This window comes from Anopheles maculipalpis, chromosome 3RL (genome assembly GCF_943734695.1).
Source record: "Anopheles maculipalpis chromosome 3RL, idAnoMacuDA_375_x, whole genome shotgun sequence".
Lineage (NCBI taxonomy): Eukaryota > Metazoa > Arthropoda > Insecta > Diptera > Culicidae > Anopheles > Anopheles maculipalpis.
Window position 1 is genome coordinate 26,145,497 of NC_064872.1, and position 19,764 is coordinate 26,165,260.

The following is a 19,764-nucleotide window of genomic DNA, read 5'->3' on the forward strand; positions in this document are numbered from 1 at the left end:
TCGGTTTCCGCCGGAGTTGGAACAAACCAGTGCTGGCCCGAAAACGATGGTCAACGATGGTAAACCACATGCGTACCGTGTTCCTGCGCTACGTCGGAATCTGCGTGTTTGCTTCGTGCTGCATTCTGCTGCTGATAAGCGGACTCCCCGGTACATTGGGTAAGTTCAGCAACGTTGCCAATCACTGTCAGGGTCGAACTGGAACAGTGATACCATTTTCGGTTCGTTACCGCTTCACAGATACGTGCAAATGTGAGGAACAGCGGGATCGCGATCTACAGCACGAACGGTTCCACAAAAGCTTCCGGTTTGATGAGCAAACGGAACAGCGAAAGCGACTTGCCATTATTGTACCGTTTCGGGATCGGTTCGATGAGCTGCTCCAGTTTGCTCCACACATTGCCGCCTTCCTGCACAAACAGGGCGTACCGTTTCACATCTTCGTCGTGAACCAAAACGATCGGTTCCGGTTTAATCGTGCGTCGCTTATCAACGCTGGCTTCCTGCAGGTTCGGGACAGTTATGATTACTTTGCGATGCACGATGTAGATCTGTTGCCGCTGAACGATAATCTGCGCTATGAGTACCCCGAGCAAGGACCGCTACACATTTCCGGGCCGGAATTTCATCCAAAGTACCATTATGCAGCGTTTATCGGTGGCATTTTGTTACTACGGATGGAACATTTCGAGCAGCTAAATGGAATGTCAAACCGGTACTGGGGTTGGGGTCTGGAGGATGATGAGTTTTACGTGCGCATCAAGGAGGCGGGTCTCGAGGTGACACGGCCAAGGAACATTACAACCGGCACGAACAATACATTCTTGCATGTGCACGATCGGCTGCACAGGCGGCGCGATACGACGAAATGTTTTAATCAGCGTGAAATAACGCGCAAACGCGATCGAGAAACGGGACTGAGCACGATCCACTATACGCTCGCGAGCCGGCGTGAGCTAACGATCGACGGTGTACCGGTGACGGTGCTGAATGTGGATTTGCAGTGTGACAAGCAGCAAACACCGTGGTGCGAGTGTGAAAGCAAAGCGGACAATGCGAATGCGGCCAAGGTTCCGGCAAAGAAAAAAGGCTCCTAAAATGATTTTTCACCCAGTTCCTTTAGTTGCTATGTGTCAATTGCGTGCCGAGCACTTTTTTCTATCAATAAAATGAATTTCGTAATTCTTTACATATAATACTGGAGAGCCATTTGTGGATTTTTGGAAATCCCCTTGAGTGAACAAAAATAGCTAAGAAATGTGTTAAAATGTATTTTTGTGTTTCGCTATGTCGCTGATCAAGCTCGCCGGACTGATATAATTGTGCTTACGCGGGTGTGTGTTTCAAGTGTTTACATCGTACAGTGCGTAACGGAATACTAGTGTTTTTGAGAATAACTGGAAAATTTGAAGAGATGTGTAAAAGTGATGTTGTGCAAAGATGTAGAGAATGAAAAATTACTTACATTTTTTCATAATTTTACGCACATTATGACATATTTCTATGTCGAAGCATTTTCCTGGGTAGCAAAATGCTTCAAATATGATAGGATCACTTACAAATATCCAGTATTTTTATGTCAATTATCATTGCAAAATTCGATAAAAAATACGGGTAGTCAGTGAGAATCTCGGACAATGTAAATCCAATTCAAAAACAATTTTGTTTAATATTAAACGGACCCTGGCGTGCAATTGTTTGAGTTTTTATGCAAAATTTCTTATATTTTCATTTTTAATTATTTATGCGTAACTTTTGATACCTTTTTTAAATATAGAACTACAAAACATTACCTTCCAAAAAAATTAATGCAAATCCCTAGCACGGTGCCCATAATATGTGCTGTAGCTAGATAATTGCTATTGAGATGTGCTTTTGAGAAATGGGCTTTTTTGCGATCTGGATTGCTTTAAATATGTGGTGAAATTGCAGGGAGCCTCTTTTCTATCTGTATTTTTTACACAATTTCAAAATGATGATTCATATAAAAAATAATGGTTTTACTCGAGTGGCTCTATGGATATGATATTTGAAGCTTTTTTCTATCCAGTAAAAAGTGTAATAATGTGCGTAAAATTATGAAGAAATGTGAGTAAACGTATTTTTTTATTCTCTACAATGTTGTAGGACATCAGTTTTACTTATCTTTTCGATTTTTCCAGTTATTCTCAAACAAACTAGTGGCCCTATTGTTCTGTTACGCACTGTATGCGTGTGCGTGCGATCATTGGATCATCTCAGTGCAAACTAGATTGTTTACATTGCTTTTTAAGCCAGGTGTCAAGTAACAACGCACATTCAACATGAAGCTGGTAAACCTTTACCATACACCGGCTGTGCTGCTGTGGCTATTGACGCTTAATGCCGGTGTTCAACCCGGGTTAGCTTGGTTCGACGTTGGTAAAGTGATTGATAATGTATCTGGTGCGGTTAAAACATCTTACCAGTACGCTAAAAAGAATGGATATTGCAAGTTGACTGAATGTTGCGATGAGGTTCACATCCATTCCGACGTAACAGGTACGTTACAAGTATTACAAAAGTGTTACAAGTTTAAGCCTATTTTATTTATTTCTTACCTCAAAAAGAACTGCGCAGGGCGCTAGAGAAATCATTATACGGACAGCACATTGCCGAACAGGTGGTTGTCAATGCCATCGGTGGACACTTCAAAAATATCGAAAATTCCGAAAAGCCTTTGGTGATGAGGTAAGCAATCCTACGCATAACTGATGACTTCAAAACATCCAAATAAACATCATTCTCTTCCCTTGTTTGTTTTTCAGCTTGCATGGACTACCGGGTAAGTGTGTCTGGGTAGATAGGCAGAGGCAGATTTAACTCTTCTGAGGCCCTAGGCGGAAATGGCTGTTGGGGCCCTTTCATGAAGGGCGAATTAAAGGCATTAGGCGGAATGGATATTGGTCCTCTAGCACTATCGAAATCAAAAATGTTCTTCGGGGGTGGGGGGATGTAATTGACAACCAGCGCCGAGACAACCTGTATGATGGAAATAGTGTTGTAAAAAAAATAGGAAATAGGACTATTCGCCTTGGCATAGATTTCCATATTCACCTGGTTTTTAATTCTCTGCCAATTTTCCCTCTTTAGGAACGGGAAAAAACTTTATCGCGGAGCACATCATCCGGGCACTGTACAAACACGGTGCAAACAGTAAATTCGTCCACAAATATCTTGGCAGAATACACTTTCCGCTACAGAGTGAGGTTGAAACGTACAAGGTTCGTTGCAACAAGCTGGAAAAAATACAAATCTTTTTTTGTCTGACCTAACATTCTTCGATTTTTCTTCGTAGATAAATCTGGTGAGCGATATCAAGACAGCCATTGCGCGGTGTCCCAAATCATTGTTCATCTTCGATGAGGTCGAAAAAATGCCAGTCGGTTTGTTTGACTCGATTGTGACCCTACTCGACCATCATGCATACACGAAGCAGCTAGACTTCCGGCAATCGATATTCATCTTTCTCTCGAACGTTGCTGGACCGGAGATAGCGGACAGATTGAAAAGTTTGGTTGACCGTGGCGTTTGGCGCGAGGAAACCAAGCTGCACGATTTCGAATCAACGCTCGAGATAGCGTCGTACAATCTGATTGGAGGATTGTATAAAAGCGAGCTGATTGAGTCGCATGTGATCGATCATTTTGTGCCATTTTTACCGCTCGAACTGAGGCACGTGGAAAGCTGCATTAGGACGGAATACGCTAAGTTTAGCAAGGCAAAAATGAGCGATGAAATGCTAAGGTAAGGATGGTAGTTATTATTTATTGGGTGCTGGTGTGTGAAGGATATGTTATGCACCGGGATGTAGGGAAAAGGTATTAATGATGTTTCTTTTTATTTTAGCACCATTGTTAAAGAAGGAATAACTTTCGATGAAACGGGTCTTTATTCAAACAACGGGTGTAAGCGAGTTACTAAAAAGGTTGAGGCATTATATTATAGGGGATTGCGCAAGCAGCAGCAAAAGCAAGAATTGTAATATAATTCATGCTTATGCAACTTATTTTGTATGCATGTGTGTGTGTGATTTTGTAACTTATTTGCATTGTGAGGCACGTGAATAAACAACGCAAACATTTCCTTGTTTTTAATTTAATCCTTTTTGCAATTTAAAATATTAATATTTGTTTGCGAACAGCAACAATCCGAAGCTATCCGTCAATTCAACCCATTCCCGCCAAACGTCAAACGAAACGTCAAAGCAATGTTATGTTTGTTTACATTTCTACGCGTGTACGTTAACGTTTACCGGTGAATGGTAGTGAAAACAGTAACAAAATGCCTCCGAAATCGGCAAGCAAGAAAGAACGACCGCTGTGGTGGAGTTGTGAAAAGTGCCAAACATTCCTTCCGACTGGCGAACTGGCAAAACATCAAGCGGAAAACTGTGCCCAGGTGGATAGGTTGAGCGGGTCGGTTGATGCAAGCGGAACGTACCGGTGTCGTAGGATTGAGGTGGGCGGATTGACCACATTGGAAGAAGTCAAGTTGTGTACCGATAGCCAAAGGTATGGGCTCGCGCTTTTACCCATTAGTGTGGTAAGAAGGCTTGGCCTAATGCTGGGAGACTATGTGACAATCAAGCTGATTAAGAGTGCAGACAGAAGCGAGCTGGGAACGGTCGTTCGAATGCTGTGGCCTGTTGATGATCGAAATGGAGCAAAGGTGTGGTTTGAAGCATTAGGTAAGACGAAAATTAGATCAATTACTTTCTTATCAGGCATTACCAATGTCCTTCCAATCATACGGGGAGCAAGAATCCTTCTGAGCATCTTCCTCTCCAACGCGGCGAGGATCCTCCTACGAGCTTCCGCTACGTAGGATAGCCTTAAACCATTGACGTCTATGTCATCAGCGCATGTCAGGATCTGGGTTAACTTGTTGAAGATGGTCCCCGAAGTTTCCACCTCCGAGTCGCGAATAGTCCTCTCTAGTGTTAGGTTGAAGAGTAGACAGGTTTGGTGGTAGCAATGGGCCTCGAGAGTTTTACATAAAAAAATTTCTGGCACCTGGCGCGGATGTAAAGCCATTACAATGTCAGCTAGCTTTCTCTATCATTTTTTTTCAAGTTTTTATCAAAATCATTGATGGTTTTGCATTATCAACAGAAAAACCCTGTGATTAGATCAATTATTCTACATTAATCGCTTATTATAAATAACATTATTTTTCCCCCTTTTACAGATGAATTTGAAAGTTTCCTTCCAAGCGAACTAATCGCTAGTGTAACCGCTACTAACACACGGCTTGAGGATGCGGAAGAAATATTCCTCCGCCTGGATGATGCCTCCCAGGCAAAACTCTTCGAAAAGAATGGAAAGTTTCTGCTTACCAACCTTAAATACCAACTTGTAGGATGTGCCATTCTGAGCAATAATCCACTGTGTTTAACGGTTTGCAACAAACGATTCCGTTTCCGGATTGATCATGCCATTACGACTGGGAACGATCTAGTTGATCAGCTAAACAAGCTGAGCTTGCGCGATCGGACGTTTGTCATTCTAAACACCACCAAACTAACGCTACTGGATGACACAACAACTGCTCAACAAAACCATCACCAACGGATGTACAATTTAGCAAATATCGGTGGCCTGGACGCAACGATAACCGAATTAAAAGAGCTTCTGGATATGGCTTTCGGAATCGAAGAGAAGCAATCCACCAGCAGCAAAAGCGGTCCCATTAGCCGTGGCATACTACTTTCCGGTGTATCGGGTGTAGGAAAAACGATGCTCGTTAATGCACTGGCAACACACTACCAGTGTCACGTGGTACGGCTTAACTGTTCGGAAGTGTTTAGCAAATTCTATGGCGAATCGGAAGCGAATGTTACGCGCCATTTTGGAGAAGTTTTCGATGTTCATCCGGCTCGTGCAATGGTAATCGTAGAGGAACTGCACAATCTATGCCCAAATAGTACGGGGACGGATATTGTGAGGCGCATTTCACAGCATTTTCTCAATCTGCTCGACAGCTTGCATGATAACGTGCGAGGCAATCGGACGGTCGTACTTGGCACAACGGATAATGTGGAAAATGTGAATCCGTTGCTGCGTCGGGGTGGTCGGATGGATTACGAGTTCGAACTACCGGTTCCAGATGCGATCGCACGTGATGCTATTCTACAGCGGATCCTTTCCCGGTACGATCAGATACTCCCGGCCGCGGATGTAACAGCAGTGGCACGCATTACCCACGGTTACGTTGGTGCGGATTTGGAGAACTTAGTTTCCAAAGCAGCATCCTCGTCGAAAACGATCGATGGAAAATCGCTAATGGCTGCCCTGCAGCACGTAAAGGCAAGCGCAATGCGTGAAATTATGATCGAGTGCCCTAATGTGCGCTGGAGCGATATTGGAGGGCAGGACGACTTGAAGCTAAAGCTGCGCCAAATCATCGACTGGCCCATCCACCATCCGGAAATATTTGAGCGGCTCGGTATAAAGCCACCGCGCGGTTTGCTCATGTTCGGACCGCCCGGATGCTCCAAAACGATGATCGCTAAAGCGATCGCTACCGAAAGTCGGCTCAACTTCCTGTCGATCAAAGGTTCGGAACTGTTTTCGATGTGGGTCGGCGAATCGGAACGGGCCGTGCGTGATCTGTTCCGCCGGGCACGCCAAGTAGCACCGTCGGTCATATTTTTTGACGAAATCGATGCAATCGGTGGTGAACGGTCGGCCGAGTCGGGAAGTTCGGTGAAGGAGCGTGTGCTGGCACAGCTGCTGACGGAAATGGATGGTGTGAGTGTGCTGAAGGATGTACGGATTGTGGCCGCTACCAATCGGCCAGATCTAATCGATCGTGCCCTAATGCGACCGGGACGGTTGGATCGGATCGTGTACGTACGATTGCCGGATGCGGCGGCTAGGGAGGAAATATTTCGTATAAAGTTGAAAAGTATTCCTACCTCAGCGTCGGTAGACATTTTGGAGCTGGTGCGCCGGACGGACGGATGTTCCGGGTCGGAAATTGAAGCAATCTGTCAGGAGGCTGCACTGAAGGGGTTGGAAAGTTCGTTCGATATACGTGAAATTGAATGGACACACTTCGAGCACGCGCTGGAAGTTGTACGACCTCGTACCAGCCCGGACCTGTTGCGCTTGTACGACGAATATTTAAAGCAACATCAGTAATAAATGGGCCTAGGCAAAAATCGATGCGCGCCATTAATCATACTCGTGCTTGGTGGCAATAGGAATTGAAATATATTGCTTTATTCGCACGCGATGGTGACTGTGAGGCGGACCATTTCTGTGGCAGAAGTACGTAAGCATTATAAAAAAAAACGACTTTTTTCGAATGTATGATAAAATTAAACGGTAAAAGATACTGTAACCAATCAAATTGCACTGTTTTTCTTTAAATAAATCTATAATTAAGGAAAAAAGTCAGATTTTTGCTTCGTCATCTTGCGGCCCTTTTCCGGCACTCAAACCATAAGTGTCAAAAAGTAATTGGTTTACCTTTTTTCTGTTAAAAATCTTGAATTCAACACTGACTTTGACCATAAAATAACTTGGATCCCTCAGAGTCACCCCAAATGGTCCTTTTTTCCAGCGTTCGCTTCAAGTAGATAACAACACCATCACGCCATCTTTTTGGTACTTTTTAATGCATGTGGCAAGTATTGGGAGGCTACTTGTACTTCATATTGGTCGGATGGCCAGATCCAGACTCCCACTCTATAAACTTTCCCTTCTCCGGCAAGGCCAGAATCTGATAGATATTTGTCGAATCTGACAAACATCTATCAGATCAGATCCGATGGGCATTCGTTAAGGAACAAACTTTTGCGCAAAGAACACTTACTGTTCTCATCCTAGCTTCTGTAAATGAAGAGATAAATCTCATATATTGCCCACTGACCGGTGTTATCCGGATACGTTATCCGAAAGTAAGCAGTGCAACAGCGAAAGAAAAGAACGTTTTAGCACCTTTACCTTCTACAAGTCCTGCAAACAGATGAGCAAACAAAACATGTCTTAAAATAATCGAATGGGAAATGCTTCCAACCTGGAAGACCCTAATTAAAGTAAGTTTTTCTTTCTTTTTAGATATATAATAAAAATGTTCGTTTCCATTTCGTTCGCTTTTGTCTCATAGCGAGGTAACAGCGTGATTTTTGAACTACCGAAATTGGTAGCAAAGAAAACTCTCTCAGAAAAAAGAACTCCGGTGGCTCATTTGCAGCGTCGGGGTTCCACATTCGATGGCCCAATTTCTTAGCCAAGTAGCGCGCTGCGAGAGTGATTAGTGTGGCCAATGTATAACAACTGCGCCAACAAACCGTTCTCATAAACCTGTCAAATAACTCAAACTTTTAATTACATCCAAATAACTCACCCTCCAAAAAAAAGAGTTGTAGGAGGACCGGAGGGACGGGGTGGGGTGGTTGGGTTGAGTTTTCAATTTGGAAAACTGTTGCCCGATGCACACTCTCCCTCAGATTGAAGTGCATCTTGTGGAGCACCCGGAATCAGAAGGGGAGGCTGCATTATTAGCTCATTGTCAAGAATTTTTACTTCACATCCACATTTTTTTCGGACCATCCGCACACACAAGCACGTACACATGCTTTTGCTTGGCAGGCGGCCACCGTCCCCGGGGATCGCTTCGCCGCGGAAGTGCAGCCACAGAGTTTAATAAACAGTGAGCTGCTCCGACAAGATTCGGGCGTGCTGCTGCACCCGAGTTGCATAATGTACAAAGGCAAGATCCAACACTGACTCTGGTTGGCTGGCTGGTTGGGGAGACTGACCGGGTTGGTAATAATTTTACAAAATGTGTTATTATTATTACCCTCCCAGCGTTCCGGCTTCGCCTCTCATTACTCTTCCGATCCATATCGCTAGATCGTAGTGGATTATGTTACGCCGGGATGGTGAAACGTTCCGTTTGACCATGGCAACGAACTCGCCCAATGCACTTGACGTATGACGATGGGGAAAAAGATGATGATGATGATTTGGAGAGTCTTTTTTGTACGTTTGCCGCCATTCGAATTTCACTAAAAGTCACTCATGTGCAGTACAAAACAAATCGCAGTATTAAAAGTTGTCCGTTGTGTCCGGGAGTTCCATAAGGGAGTTATGTACGCTTTTTGGTGAATTATTGCGTGGTGGTAGTTGATACGAGTTTTGATTTTGGATTTGAGAAACTACGAGTAAAAACTGTGTCCTAGTGGTCAGTGCAACGTTCAACGTATGGATTCAAAAATAGACGAATTTAAAGGATTTGTCATGCGATGATCCTGTGTCCTATTCGTTCCAACTATTTGTCGTGTTTTGTACAATGAACTGAATGGATGAATTTATTTAGAACAGCAATGGTGTAAACAGTTGAGGAATAGTAGTAGAAGGTATGGAGATTCAAGATGACAAAAAATAAAGCACATCCTGATATCTAGTTGATATCTAGGAGAAAGGCCAATACATCCCATTGATAGACTAATTCCGTCTTTTGAAACTCTTCGAATGCTAGAAAACCTGTAAAAATAACTCAATAAAAGAATGTCGAAAATGTCCATTTGACAATCTTTTTCCGACAGTCGGTCTTCGAATTCTAATAACTCTAAGCAGCTGCATATGTGTTGCAAAAAAGTTACCATTAATAGTCCTTGAACAATGTATTAAATTAGAATCCAGTCATTTTCAAGACTTTGCTAACCCCACTTACTGTGGCGGGTTTAAACAATACGCGATCTGAGCGGCCCCGGGGACGCCCAAGTCCAAGGACCCCCTCCAATTCTCAAACAATCTTCGTCTCTCCAACAACAACAACCCTCAGCGAGTAAGTAAGTCGTGATGCCGAATCTAGGCATCCAATGCATTTCCAGGAAACTTGGCCTAGGACTGCAGTCCTCTATCCATGGCTGAAACCGATCTCCGACAGGTTTGACTCCACCTGATTCAGCCAACGAGCACGCTTTGCTTCTCTACACCTCGTGCCGAACGGGTCGCTAACGAGCACCTTCATGGTGAGGCATGAGTTCGGAACCCTCATCACGTGCCTCAATCATCGTATCTATCGTAAGCTCCAATGACTGCCAAAGATAGTCTTTAGCCGCCGTTGGGAAATGGTGAAAGCATTGGCGGTCACCGTCCAGGACGCTTACCGGTAGAGGACTGTCGTGGTGGATCTTTACCTTGATTCTTTACATTGTCACATTGATCCTCAGTGGATTGGAATCCTATTGAGCTCGCGTTTCGGTTAGGCGAATGGAATTCTAAATATTGTGTATAGTCACGTCTTGGTCCTATACCTATCGCTTTACTCACGGCTCCCGTTCATCAGGACTCAGCCAGAGCCAGTGTTCTGATCGCCTTCGAAGCATCCCAAAAGATTCATACATCCAGCTCCTTCACGGCATCCCTTCATCTCCGAAAATTGTTTTCTGTTTGAGGGTCATTCCGATATTCACGAAAACAAGAAAGCTAGCAATAGTAGTTGAAAATTGGAACTCCACCTGGAACAACTTAGTCTTCAGCACCAAACCTCGCTCCATCAAACACAGCATCGCACCATGGCGTTCCCAATTCCAGCCACAACCAACGAGTCCTTTCCCGTCTTTCGTACTTTCAGTCCTCCTTTATGGAGGTTCTGTGGCATCGACATCACGGTCCAACCATATCCTTACCCACACCGAAACACCTGCCGACTCGCGACACAGACCTCGCAACAATTTTATCACCTGACAAGCAACAGCAACACCGTAAACAGACGAATGAGGTCTTATAGTCCCTCAGTCCCTATAAACAATATTTTAAAAAATCAGACGCATCTTAAAAAGACCTCACGAGCTGAAAAAGAACAACGGAATTTAGGCTACGATGAAGTTCAGGAAGAGTTAGTATTGGCAGGCCATCTTGGCGATTTGCGATAGTCAAAAAAGAAAATACGTAGAGAACGTGCGTAAATTGGAGCAGGGTTGTCGATGTCACCGACAATTCCAACGATCGATGATTCACTGCGTATTCGTGGACCATCCGCTCCCTAAAATAAGTTGCATCTTGAGAAAAATTCTCATAAATTTCGTTCCAATTCGTGTGGCTTGTGTACACAATTAAAATGCAATCGTAACCCAACACTAAGCGCACTTTCTTTACACTCCCTCCCCACCCATTAACCAAACCCAAAACCCCCAGCATGAGGTGGGCGGGTGTGTGTACGACTCGTTTCAATTTCAGGGAAGCATTTGATGTATGGCCCTTGAACTGAAATGCCGATGTGCTGCACATATGATTAAAACTTTCACAGAAAAAAACGGCATGAAGAAGCGGTCGCTCAGTACAGCAAGATGTTTTCCATATGCTAATGTGTGATGATTGTTCGCATCTCCAAAAAAAAAGGGGGGGGGGGGAAAGGAATTCATTCCAATCCGATTCAACGGTACGGCACGCGAATAATGCGAATGGTATGTTTCAGCGTGAAACTACTACTATGCGGTCATCGCGGACGTCCCGTCATGCTCCCGACGTGATGTTGTGCAATTGTATGTTTAAAGGATATTAGTTACACTGTTTACATTATGCTTGCTGCTGCTGGAGGGTCATCCATGCAGACAAGAGCACAGTGTCTGCCACCACGCTCTCGCTGTCTTTCTAGTGCATCATTGGAATTATTGTACCGATACCGACGGGCACGCGTGTCAATCACCAAACAATGATTCGTCGTCGCTCACTCTCCTTCCTTCGATCTGCATCATATTGCACATGCGTCGTCTGCCCGGAGTGCAATTAGACGAAACTATTTTTACGATCCTTCATCAACGGATCGCGATCGCCTTCAGATCTTCCCCATCGAGCGGAACGATCTGCTAATGGATCGATCATAATTTTTAAATCAGATCACCATGGCCTACTGCGTTGTTGAGTCATGTCGCTACCTAAAAATTCCCCATTCCGTCATCTTCAACCCAACGCGCGAGAGGCAAATTTATTACCACAAAAGGGGTTATGTTTTATTTATCTTTAGGAATCCGGCTAGACATGGGTGTGCATCGGGAAGCTGCAATTAAAAAGCAGTAAAAGCTTTTCAAACTGAGAGAGCTGCCTTAACCAATCAAGCACAGAAGGAAAACGTGTCTTCCTTCTCCAAACATTAAAGTATCATATTTCAGCCAACATGTTTAGGTTTTAAAATGTTCAACAACACAAAAAAAATGCAGTGAAATACATAAAATTGTATATTTGTATGCATTTTAGCTTTCTGAAGGTAGTATGAGATGTTGAAGCATGCAAAACATTCTGCTGCTCGGGACAGCAGAATGCCATAAAGGATTCGTCACGGACTTAACGAATTCTCGGGGTATTAAAGCCATGTAGCCAGGGGAGGTCCAAAGAGTTTTTTTTTTTTGTTGCTTTTTTATTGCAACTGCATTGAACTGTCCACAGCGGAAATGGAGGAAACGTGCCCACAGCAGCAGCAGCAGCAGCAGCAACTCGTCATAAAATCGTTTAAGGATAGCGCAAGAGAGTTAAAGTCGTAGGTGCATCGTCTCGTTGCTATGGTGATGCGGATTAACCAACTGAGAGAGCGAGTGAGGGGTCATAAATTTCGTGCATCCAATGTTTTGTGTGTATGCTTCCTACTTTCTTGGACCAGGGGACCGGTTGCTATGGTTTCGCGTGCATATGCATTTTGCAGATACAACATAACCCGACATCGGTGCCCGGCTCATGCTTCGGTTCTTTTTTGGGACTAAACAGGATCAGTCGCCAAAAAACGACTGCATTTAAAGAAGCCAAAAGGGCATAAAGGGTTTCCAGCTTTTTTTTTGTTTTTTGGGTTGCTTAGTTTGCCCAGGTTTTGCAGTATTCGGGTAAAATCCTGCTCTTACTCATGCACTCTAGCTCGGCCCGTTTTTTTTGTGCTACAGAACTGCACCGCGATAGTACAAACTGCCACGTCCGAGAGACTGTGCAGAGCTTTCGGAAGCTTGAGTTTTTTTTTTTGCTGTCTTGTATTTCGCACCCCAGAACCCTCTCCCGTACTACGATTGTTGTCATTGGAGAATTTATTCTCGTCACGAAATCACACTGCTGCCGCTCCTTCCTAGCCAGCCTAGCTGATATGTGCCCGGGTCATACGAGCCCTTACCGATACGCCGAGATGCATAGTTTTCGTGGATTTCGACGTTGGGCGACGACACCGATGTGCAACTTTATGACATCCGCGTTGGGTCGTTTGCGTTTAAGTTTCGGACGTAGGAATAGGCGCACATAGAACAAAAAAAAAACCCCTGCAAACGCTGGAGTGCAATTGCAAATGCATCCAACAGCCGAACGATTGGCGAGAATTGCGTGCATTCAGTAGCGTTGCCTGGGCAAGCAGGAAATGGGAGAATTCATTCCCTCGACGTTTAACGATGAGATCGCATGCTCAGACAGATCAATTGCCCGAATGGGTTTGACGGTTAAAGTTTAAGTGCATAAAGTGTGCCACTCTTTGCTATCTACATTAATTTTATAGGAAATCGGTAAGCACAGCGCATCCGTTGGGCAATAATAAATTGAGACATGATTTTTATACACCGATTCATTCGGTGACATGCTTTTTTCTGCAAAGTAATTGCTAACTCAGAAAATTGCATACATAAACTCCCATTATTGCTTCTTCGTAAATAATCCTTGCCTTTCTTCGGTTTACGATACAGACCGGTGGTTCTTCTGGCTCGTAGTCATCGTAAAGCAAGGTGAATCACACGCGACCACGTACTGCCGATGGTTCCAGTGGTCCATTGGTAGTGCTGGTGGTGCTTCCTTCGCTTCGGATGCTTCGATGGGACCCGTGGGGCACTTGAATCAAGGTGTGAGGGAGAGCATATGTATGTACTGGGTCGTGAATTTTTATGACACTAGAGTTGATCTGCTTTGGAAGGTAGAATAGCTAGCTAACTCACTAGTAGGCGCTCATGAACACATCTAGAGCAGCAGAATTTGGTTGACCAGGGTGGGAAACAAAAAGGAAAACCAAATGAGCATAACTTCAGGTAAGGTATCACGTGTAAGGCACAAGATTGCTTGAAGCTTTAACTTGATTGAAGTAGAATTTGATTGTGGCAAATATTTTTGCGATAAAGCTTGAGGATTTGTGAGCTCTTTAAGGTTTAGATTGAAGATGACGTCCGTTTGAAAACTGGTAAAATTCCCTAATTGGAATCCTGTTTTGGTAACCTATTTTTCCATATTAATTAGAATTTGTGGAAAAAATTTACGACTTGTAAGACGTCCAGTGGCCCCGCGATGCCTTTCTTCATACGATAGAACGAGGTATCATATCACATTCGGATCGTTCTTCTGTAGTGTGGAATTCGTAGCCATCGGATCTAGACGGAGGAGACGGAGGAGACGCAAGGGGCTCCGGATACACAAAAACCTTACGCCTGGTCATTAGATTCAATAGGATCTACCATACCGCCTTAAGCCTGCTAAGGACTAAATCTGCTACTGATTGGGTCCTTTTTTTCTTTTGCACTAAAGTATATTAAGTAATATTATATAAATTAATTGGGTTAATGCCTGGAGTTGTAGTTCCCCATTGATCATACTTGCTCACAAGTGAAGCTACATCGATTGACTCGGAAGTGTAGTTGGCACCGTATGTCAACATTTAGCAAGCGGAATGCTAGTTCGTGGATAAGTTAACGAATCCAGAAACGTCAGAACGTTTCTTACAAGAAACGTAGGACTCAACCAGAAAATAATTAAATTAAATTAAAAAAAAAATGAGTGTCTGGCACGTGCTAGAATGATATCATTGAAACAAATGTCTTTGAATGATTTAAAATGTTAAGCTTCTCCGAGAAGCAGCCTAAAGTTGGACGGAATTTTGGAGGGCTCCGAGGTTTTAGAGAGGTCCCTAAGCCTAATAGACCTGGAGAAAAGAACTATTCTTTTTGTAAAACATAAAGCATAGTCTTGTATATAATTACACCAGTGATTCAAGGCATCAGAACTCCAACCACAGAAAACAGGCTTTAAAAAAAACCTTTTCTTACCTTGGAGTCCTTGTCTTTTGCAAGTTTGAAGATGTGTCGATATGATCTATGCTTCAGCTTATTAAAATGCAGCTCCTGGAAAGCTCCAGACATGCTAGGTGTAAAGTTTTCGATAGAAATCTGGAAAAGAGATCGAAGTAATATTAAAGTTAATATCATCTACATCGAGAGAAGATTGTTTATGGATTTTCCGTGTGAAAGAGTATCAAAATTGACTTTGTAAAATAGTTTTTTTACTGACTAATAGATAATTTGATATGACTGAAAGACTGAAAAGATATAAACATGAAGTACAATAAACGGTTCGTTTACCTCCTATTCGGAAAACCCAAAACAAGAAACGAATGATTCCCCGAGACTATGTTGGCTCATATCATAAGACAAACAAACTGCATTGTTTTGCATATTCTCACGAATGCATTTACATTTGCCTGTAGGTTTACAAAAATTCCCCAACACTGGTATTTACAGTACGAGCATGTCGTTGTAACCTGTAACGAAAAAACAAGCAATTAAAGCAGCTTGTTGCTCCCTTGAACTGTTCAAGTTTAAGGCCATCTGGGTAGTTATACGGGCCAAGACACCCGTGCACTGTGTGGCCTGTCGGTTGCATGTACTCACTGCCCAATCACTGTCAATGGCATGTTCCAGGGCAGACGATGAACCATTACCAGCACTTCATCCAGCAATAGCCCGTTTGCGTAGCATAAAACATGCGAATTGATCATTAATCATATCTGTCCCAGTGGATGAATCTAACTAGAACCCTCAAGTACCTGATGCCAGGACGGGTGCGAGAAAACAAACCAATAAATGGAAATAAATAGGAAAGTGTACTTTAGCGAAATCTTCCCCAATCTTGGCCCCGAAAGGCATCCACACTTGATGACGGAGTCCGTGCTCGTATTTGTTTCACGAGCCACATGAGCTGGCAGGGTCGTCGAGACCATTTTTCGACGCACACCGCAATTCCGCATGGGGATGGCGATGGCTCACGTGCCACGCTGCTCGCTTTATGCTCGAGGATAAACGAAAAGATTGTACGTGTCCGGGCAGCAACCAACAACCAAATGGAAGCACAACAACATCCACTTTGGGTTTTGTTGGATTTTCGTGCGTGCATGCATTGCCGGAGCACACATACGTCCGCACGCACGCTTCAAGCCTTTGGGGTGTAAAGTGTGTAAATGGTTGCGGTACACGAGCGACGGATGTTACAGAACGTAACTTGATGCCTCACATTTTATGAGGTTTGTTTGCACCGTAGCCTCAAGAAGGTTTTCCTCCACACGCTTTGGCCACCACCCTCTGCTTTTGGTGGCTTACGCGCTAATGAAGCATCTGGCCCGATGGGACACGTTCTACCACGGGCACACGCACTCCCGTTGGTCGTCGTTGTCGTTCGCTTTTTCGGATGGTGGTTGTTTACAGGCACCGTTTACCTTCGTCCATCACACACGCATCAAAATTACCATCCATGGTGCTTCCCAGCACCCACCGGCGAGTCAGGAACTGTGCCACCATGTCAAACCCCGTCCGTCAATCGCGCGTGAAATGGGAGACAAGCTTTCGTGTTGGCAAGAGGTTTGAATTTTTAACGACTCGCCCGGCCAGTTTTGTGCTGATCGGTTCGATTTGATTCGAAGATGGATTGTAGCGCAAACCTTAACACACAAACGGGGGGTGGATTGTGTTTTTTTTTTTTTTGGGGGGGTTTATTGTTGCTTTTAGCTCGATACGATACGGTTCACGTGTACGTGTGCTACTTCTTAAGCAGCGTTCTTTATGTGAGTGGTCGTTGATTGAAATGGAAAATCTTGGTGGTCCGCATCGCTGCTCTCACTGGTGTGCCGGGCCTTGGTGCCCAACCGGAAGCTCACGGTGTGCGTTTGGGAGCGAGCTCCTATCAGTGTTAACATGCCGGGGATTATCTTTTGATTAGAGAGCGATCGAATTGCTGCTTTGGGGAGGATAAAAGTCAATGCACAAACGGGAAATTGACACTTTCTATTTTATCTTTTATGATACAACGGTGTTTGTTGTTGTTTTAAATTAGTTGTTTGGTTTAGGTTTCATTGGATGTTTACATTCAGTTATGATGTAACAATTATGTCAATTATTCGTCTTTTGAAGTTTTTAAAATGATTAATTGAACTGAAGTGAACTGAAACTTGGCAAAATTAAACAGCGACATATTTTCTCTTTTAATCGAATATGCCTGGAATACGGCAAAGAATAAGGAAGAAATGCTTTATAATTATGTTTACATAATTTAGTCTTTAACAGCGGTGTTGACAATAAGGCATTGTAAATTAATAATTAATAATTAATTAATAACAAATAAAATGAATGTTTTTTTACAAAAGAAGTAAAATGTTAAGAATTTTTTAAATTATGATTCAAAATTCATTTTAAGGTATGAAAATTATTGTACATTTAAGGAGAGAATGCTTTAATCCTAAACTTAAGAAATCCGTTCGAATCATGGCACACGTTCGCATGAACAGAGCGACAGAGTGAACTACTTCCCCTTGCGGAGTTCATTTGCTCTTGGGAAGGAAAATGCGCCATTCATTCCAGTTCACAGCATCCCTCAATCAGACGGGGTAATGATGCTGGGCCAGTTCACCGGAATTGGAGAACGAGAGATCAAATACAGTAGAGTCGTTCGTGCGCGTTGAACGTGTTTGAATTTTGAGAAATTATTAGAGATTTCTTTGGCACATGGTTGTGCTTTTGTGGTTATAATATAAAAAAAGAATGGTGCAAACATTTATGGGGATGGAATATTTGTAATAAATTAATAACACTTGCAGAAGCTCTTTACGTTGAAATAGCTGTCTAAAGAGGAATTATTGGTCAAATAAAAATATTTTAAAAAATATCGAAATTTGTTTTCTTTATCTACACTAATTATACTAAAAATCTATCATTGTTCCTTGATTTCAATTATTAACCCCAAAAGTTGCTTCTAGTCGCATGAACTCATCGTGAACTTTATCTCCTGGGTGATTTCGGTTGTTGTGGGAGATTACACTGCATCTCGTATTTTCTCGGAACAACCCGAACGAGGGTGAAGTCAAAAGTATTATACCTTTGAGATTTATTTACTTTTCATACGGTGTCAAATTTTTGTATTCGTACAAAACCACTCTCCCGCTTTTCGGCAAGTCTAGAAAGCCATTCGATGGCAGGCGTCAGTCAAGCCAAACCAAGCCAAGAAGAGGTCGTTAAATAAATATTATAGTAATTATTCTTACCGTCTTCTGCTTGACTTAACGACCAGTTAAGTCAATAACCAGATACAGTTATTGCTACCATGAAGATGGATAATAATTCCTACTACGGCGATACGGTTCGGAATGGATTTAGAACCCCGGCGCTACAGCATAAAGACCGGCACCGCAGTCGCATCCACCACCGGAATATAAGAAAAAAATCTACACTTAACTGTGTTAATGAAAACGTTCCGATTGACCAGGGCTAAAAATCGAATCCTATATGAATGATTCACTTCTGAACCGTTTTTCGATAGCAAAAAATGATTGTATTGCTTTGTGATTTAAATAAATCATGTCATAATATGAGCGACACAGCCTTGCACAGCCTCATAAAAATTTTATAATATCACAAAGAAGAATTAGTTTTCAATAGTAAATCTTATCAAAACACACACCAAAAGGAATTCACTCACCGTACGGATTCACCCAATCGACCCGACCGTCGGTCGGCGGTCACTTCCCGTTCAACCCACGCCCGTTCGCTGCTGGCACATGGGCACTGGTGAGCAGAACCGTTTCGCTCTTCCATATTTTTACTTACTTCCTCGACGAGGTACGACGGGTTTTTCGCGCGCGCTCACACACCGTTCCGTCGATCAGACAAGCAAACCGTTGCCCATTGCTCTGCGTTCATAGTAAAGAACGGTGGCCCCCGAAACGTTTGCTCCTTTTCGGAGCAGGATATAAGCCCTCAGTGAACGGGAACGTGATGTGAAGGTGCTCCACGTGTGAAGAAAATGTGAAGCAAACAAAAAAATATGTGAAGAGCTCTTAGGCCAAAGGTAGTGTGTCACGATACAACGTGATACTGTGATCTTGTGTTTCCTTCCACAAGGGGGCGAGAGATAGTGAGAGTGGAAAATGTAAAAAAAAGGATGTATAAAAAAAAAATGAAGGAGGTTTAAAATCAAATCATGCGGTCGAATGAGTTTGTTGTGGTGCTGCTACCTGTTTCGTGGTGCGTAATCGAACGTGTGTGCCGCGTGTGAGAGTGCGTATGAGCAAATTATTTCACCTCCAGCACAGGGGATATTGTGTTGTTTTCTGTGAGCTAGTGTAGGGTAGTTGCATTTTTCGCCAATCGCCCTTTTCGGTTGTGAGTAAGTGATTTCCTTTGTCGCCGTTAACGTCGCCGATTCTCCACGCCCGTCCCTAAATCCAATTTCTTGGGTCACGGGATTTAAGTCAGTAAGCTGCAATTCCTTTCATACCATGTTGGACACCTCGTGTATGGTTTTTTTAAAACATTTTTATTAAATCGACACGATCCACACCTCGCTCACCCTCGGTTCCTGCGTCCCTTTACTCGGGCACGGTTCGGCACGATGTTTCAAGGATCTCCCCAATATATTTTATTTTCCCCCTTTCGGTCTACCTTCTTTTCCCGCGTCATTCTCTCTCTCTTGCTATTTTCTTGGTAGCTTCTTTACTGAATCCTCCAACCCCCCCCCCCCC

At 43.4% G+C, this 19,764-nt stretch overlaps 3 protein-coding genes across 3 annotated transcripts; all 3 read left to right on the forward strand.

Moving 5' to 3' along the window:
- Positions 1 to 49: 49 nt before the first annotated feature.
- LOC126565064 (beta-1,4-galactosyltransferase 7) lies at positions 50 to 1,097 on the forward strand. The gene is made up of 2 exons (XM_050222202.1): positions 50 to 159; positions 241 to 1,097. Exons 1-2 carry the CDS (start codon positions 57 to 59, stop codon positions 1,095 to 1,097), a joined length of 960 nt encoding a protein of 319 aa, XP_050078159.1. The 5' UTR covers positions 50 to 56.
- Positions 1,098 to 2,303: 1,206 nt separating this feature from the next.
- LOC126565048 (torsin-like protein) lies at positions 2,304 to 4,003 on the forward strand. Its single transcript, XM_050222187.1, has 6 exons — positions 2,304 to 2,520; positions 2,589 to 2,709; positions 2,787 to 2,803; positions 3,112 to 3,242; positions 3,317 to 3,765; positions 3,868 to 4,003. Exons 1-6 carry the CDS (start codon positions 2,304 to 2,306, stop codon positions 4,001 to 4,003), a joined length of 1,071 nt encoding a protein of 356 aa, XP_050078144.1.
- A 299-nt stretch (positions 4,004 to 4,302) lies between these two features.
- Positions 4,303 to 7,166, forward strand: LOC126564146 (ribosome biogenesis protein SPATA5). The gene is made up of 2 exons (XM_050221093.1): positions 4,303 to 4,708; positions 5,209 to 7,166. Exons 1-2 carry the CDS (start codon positions 4,303 to 4,305, stop codon positions 7,161 to 7,163), a joined length of 2,361 nt encoding a protein of 786 aa, XP_050077050.1. The 3' UTR covers positions 7,164 to 7,166.
- Positions 7,167 to 19,764: the final 12,598 nt, after the last annotated feature.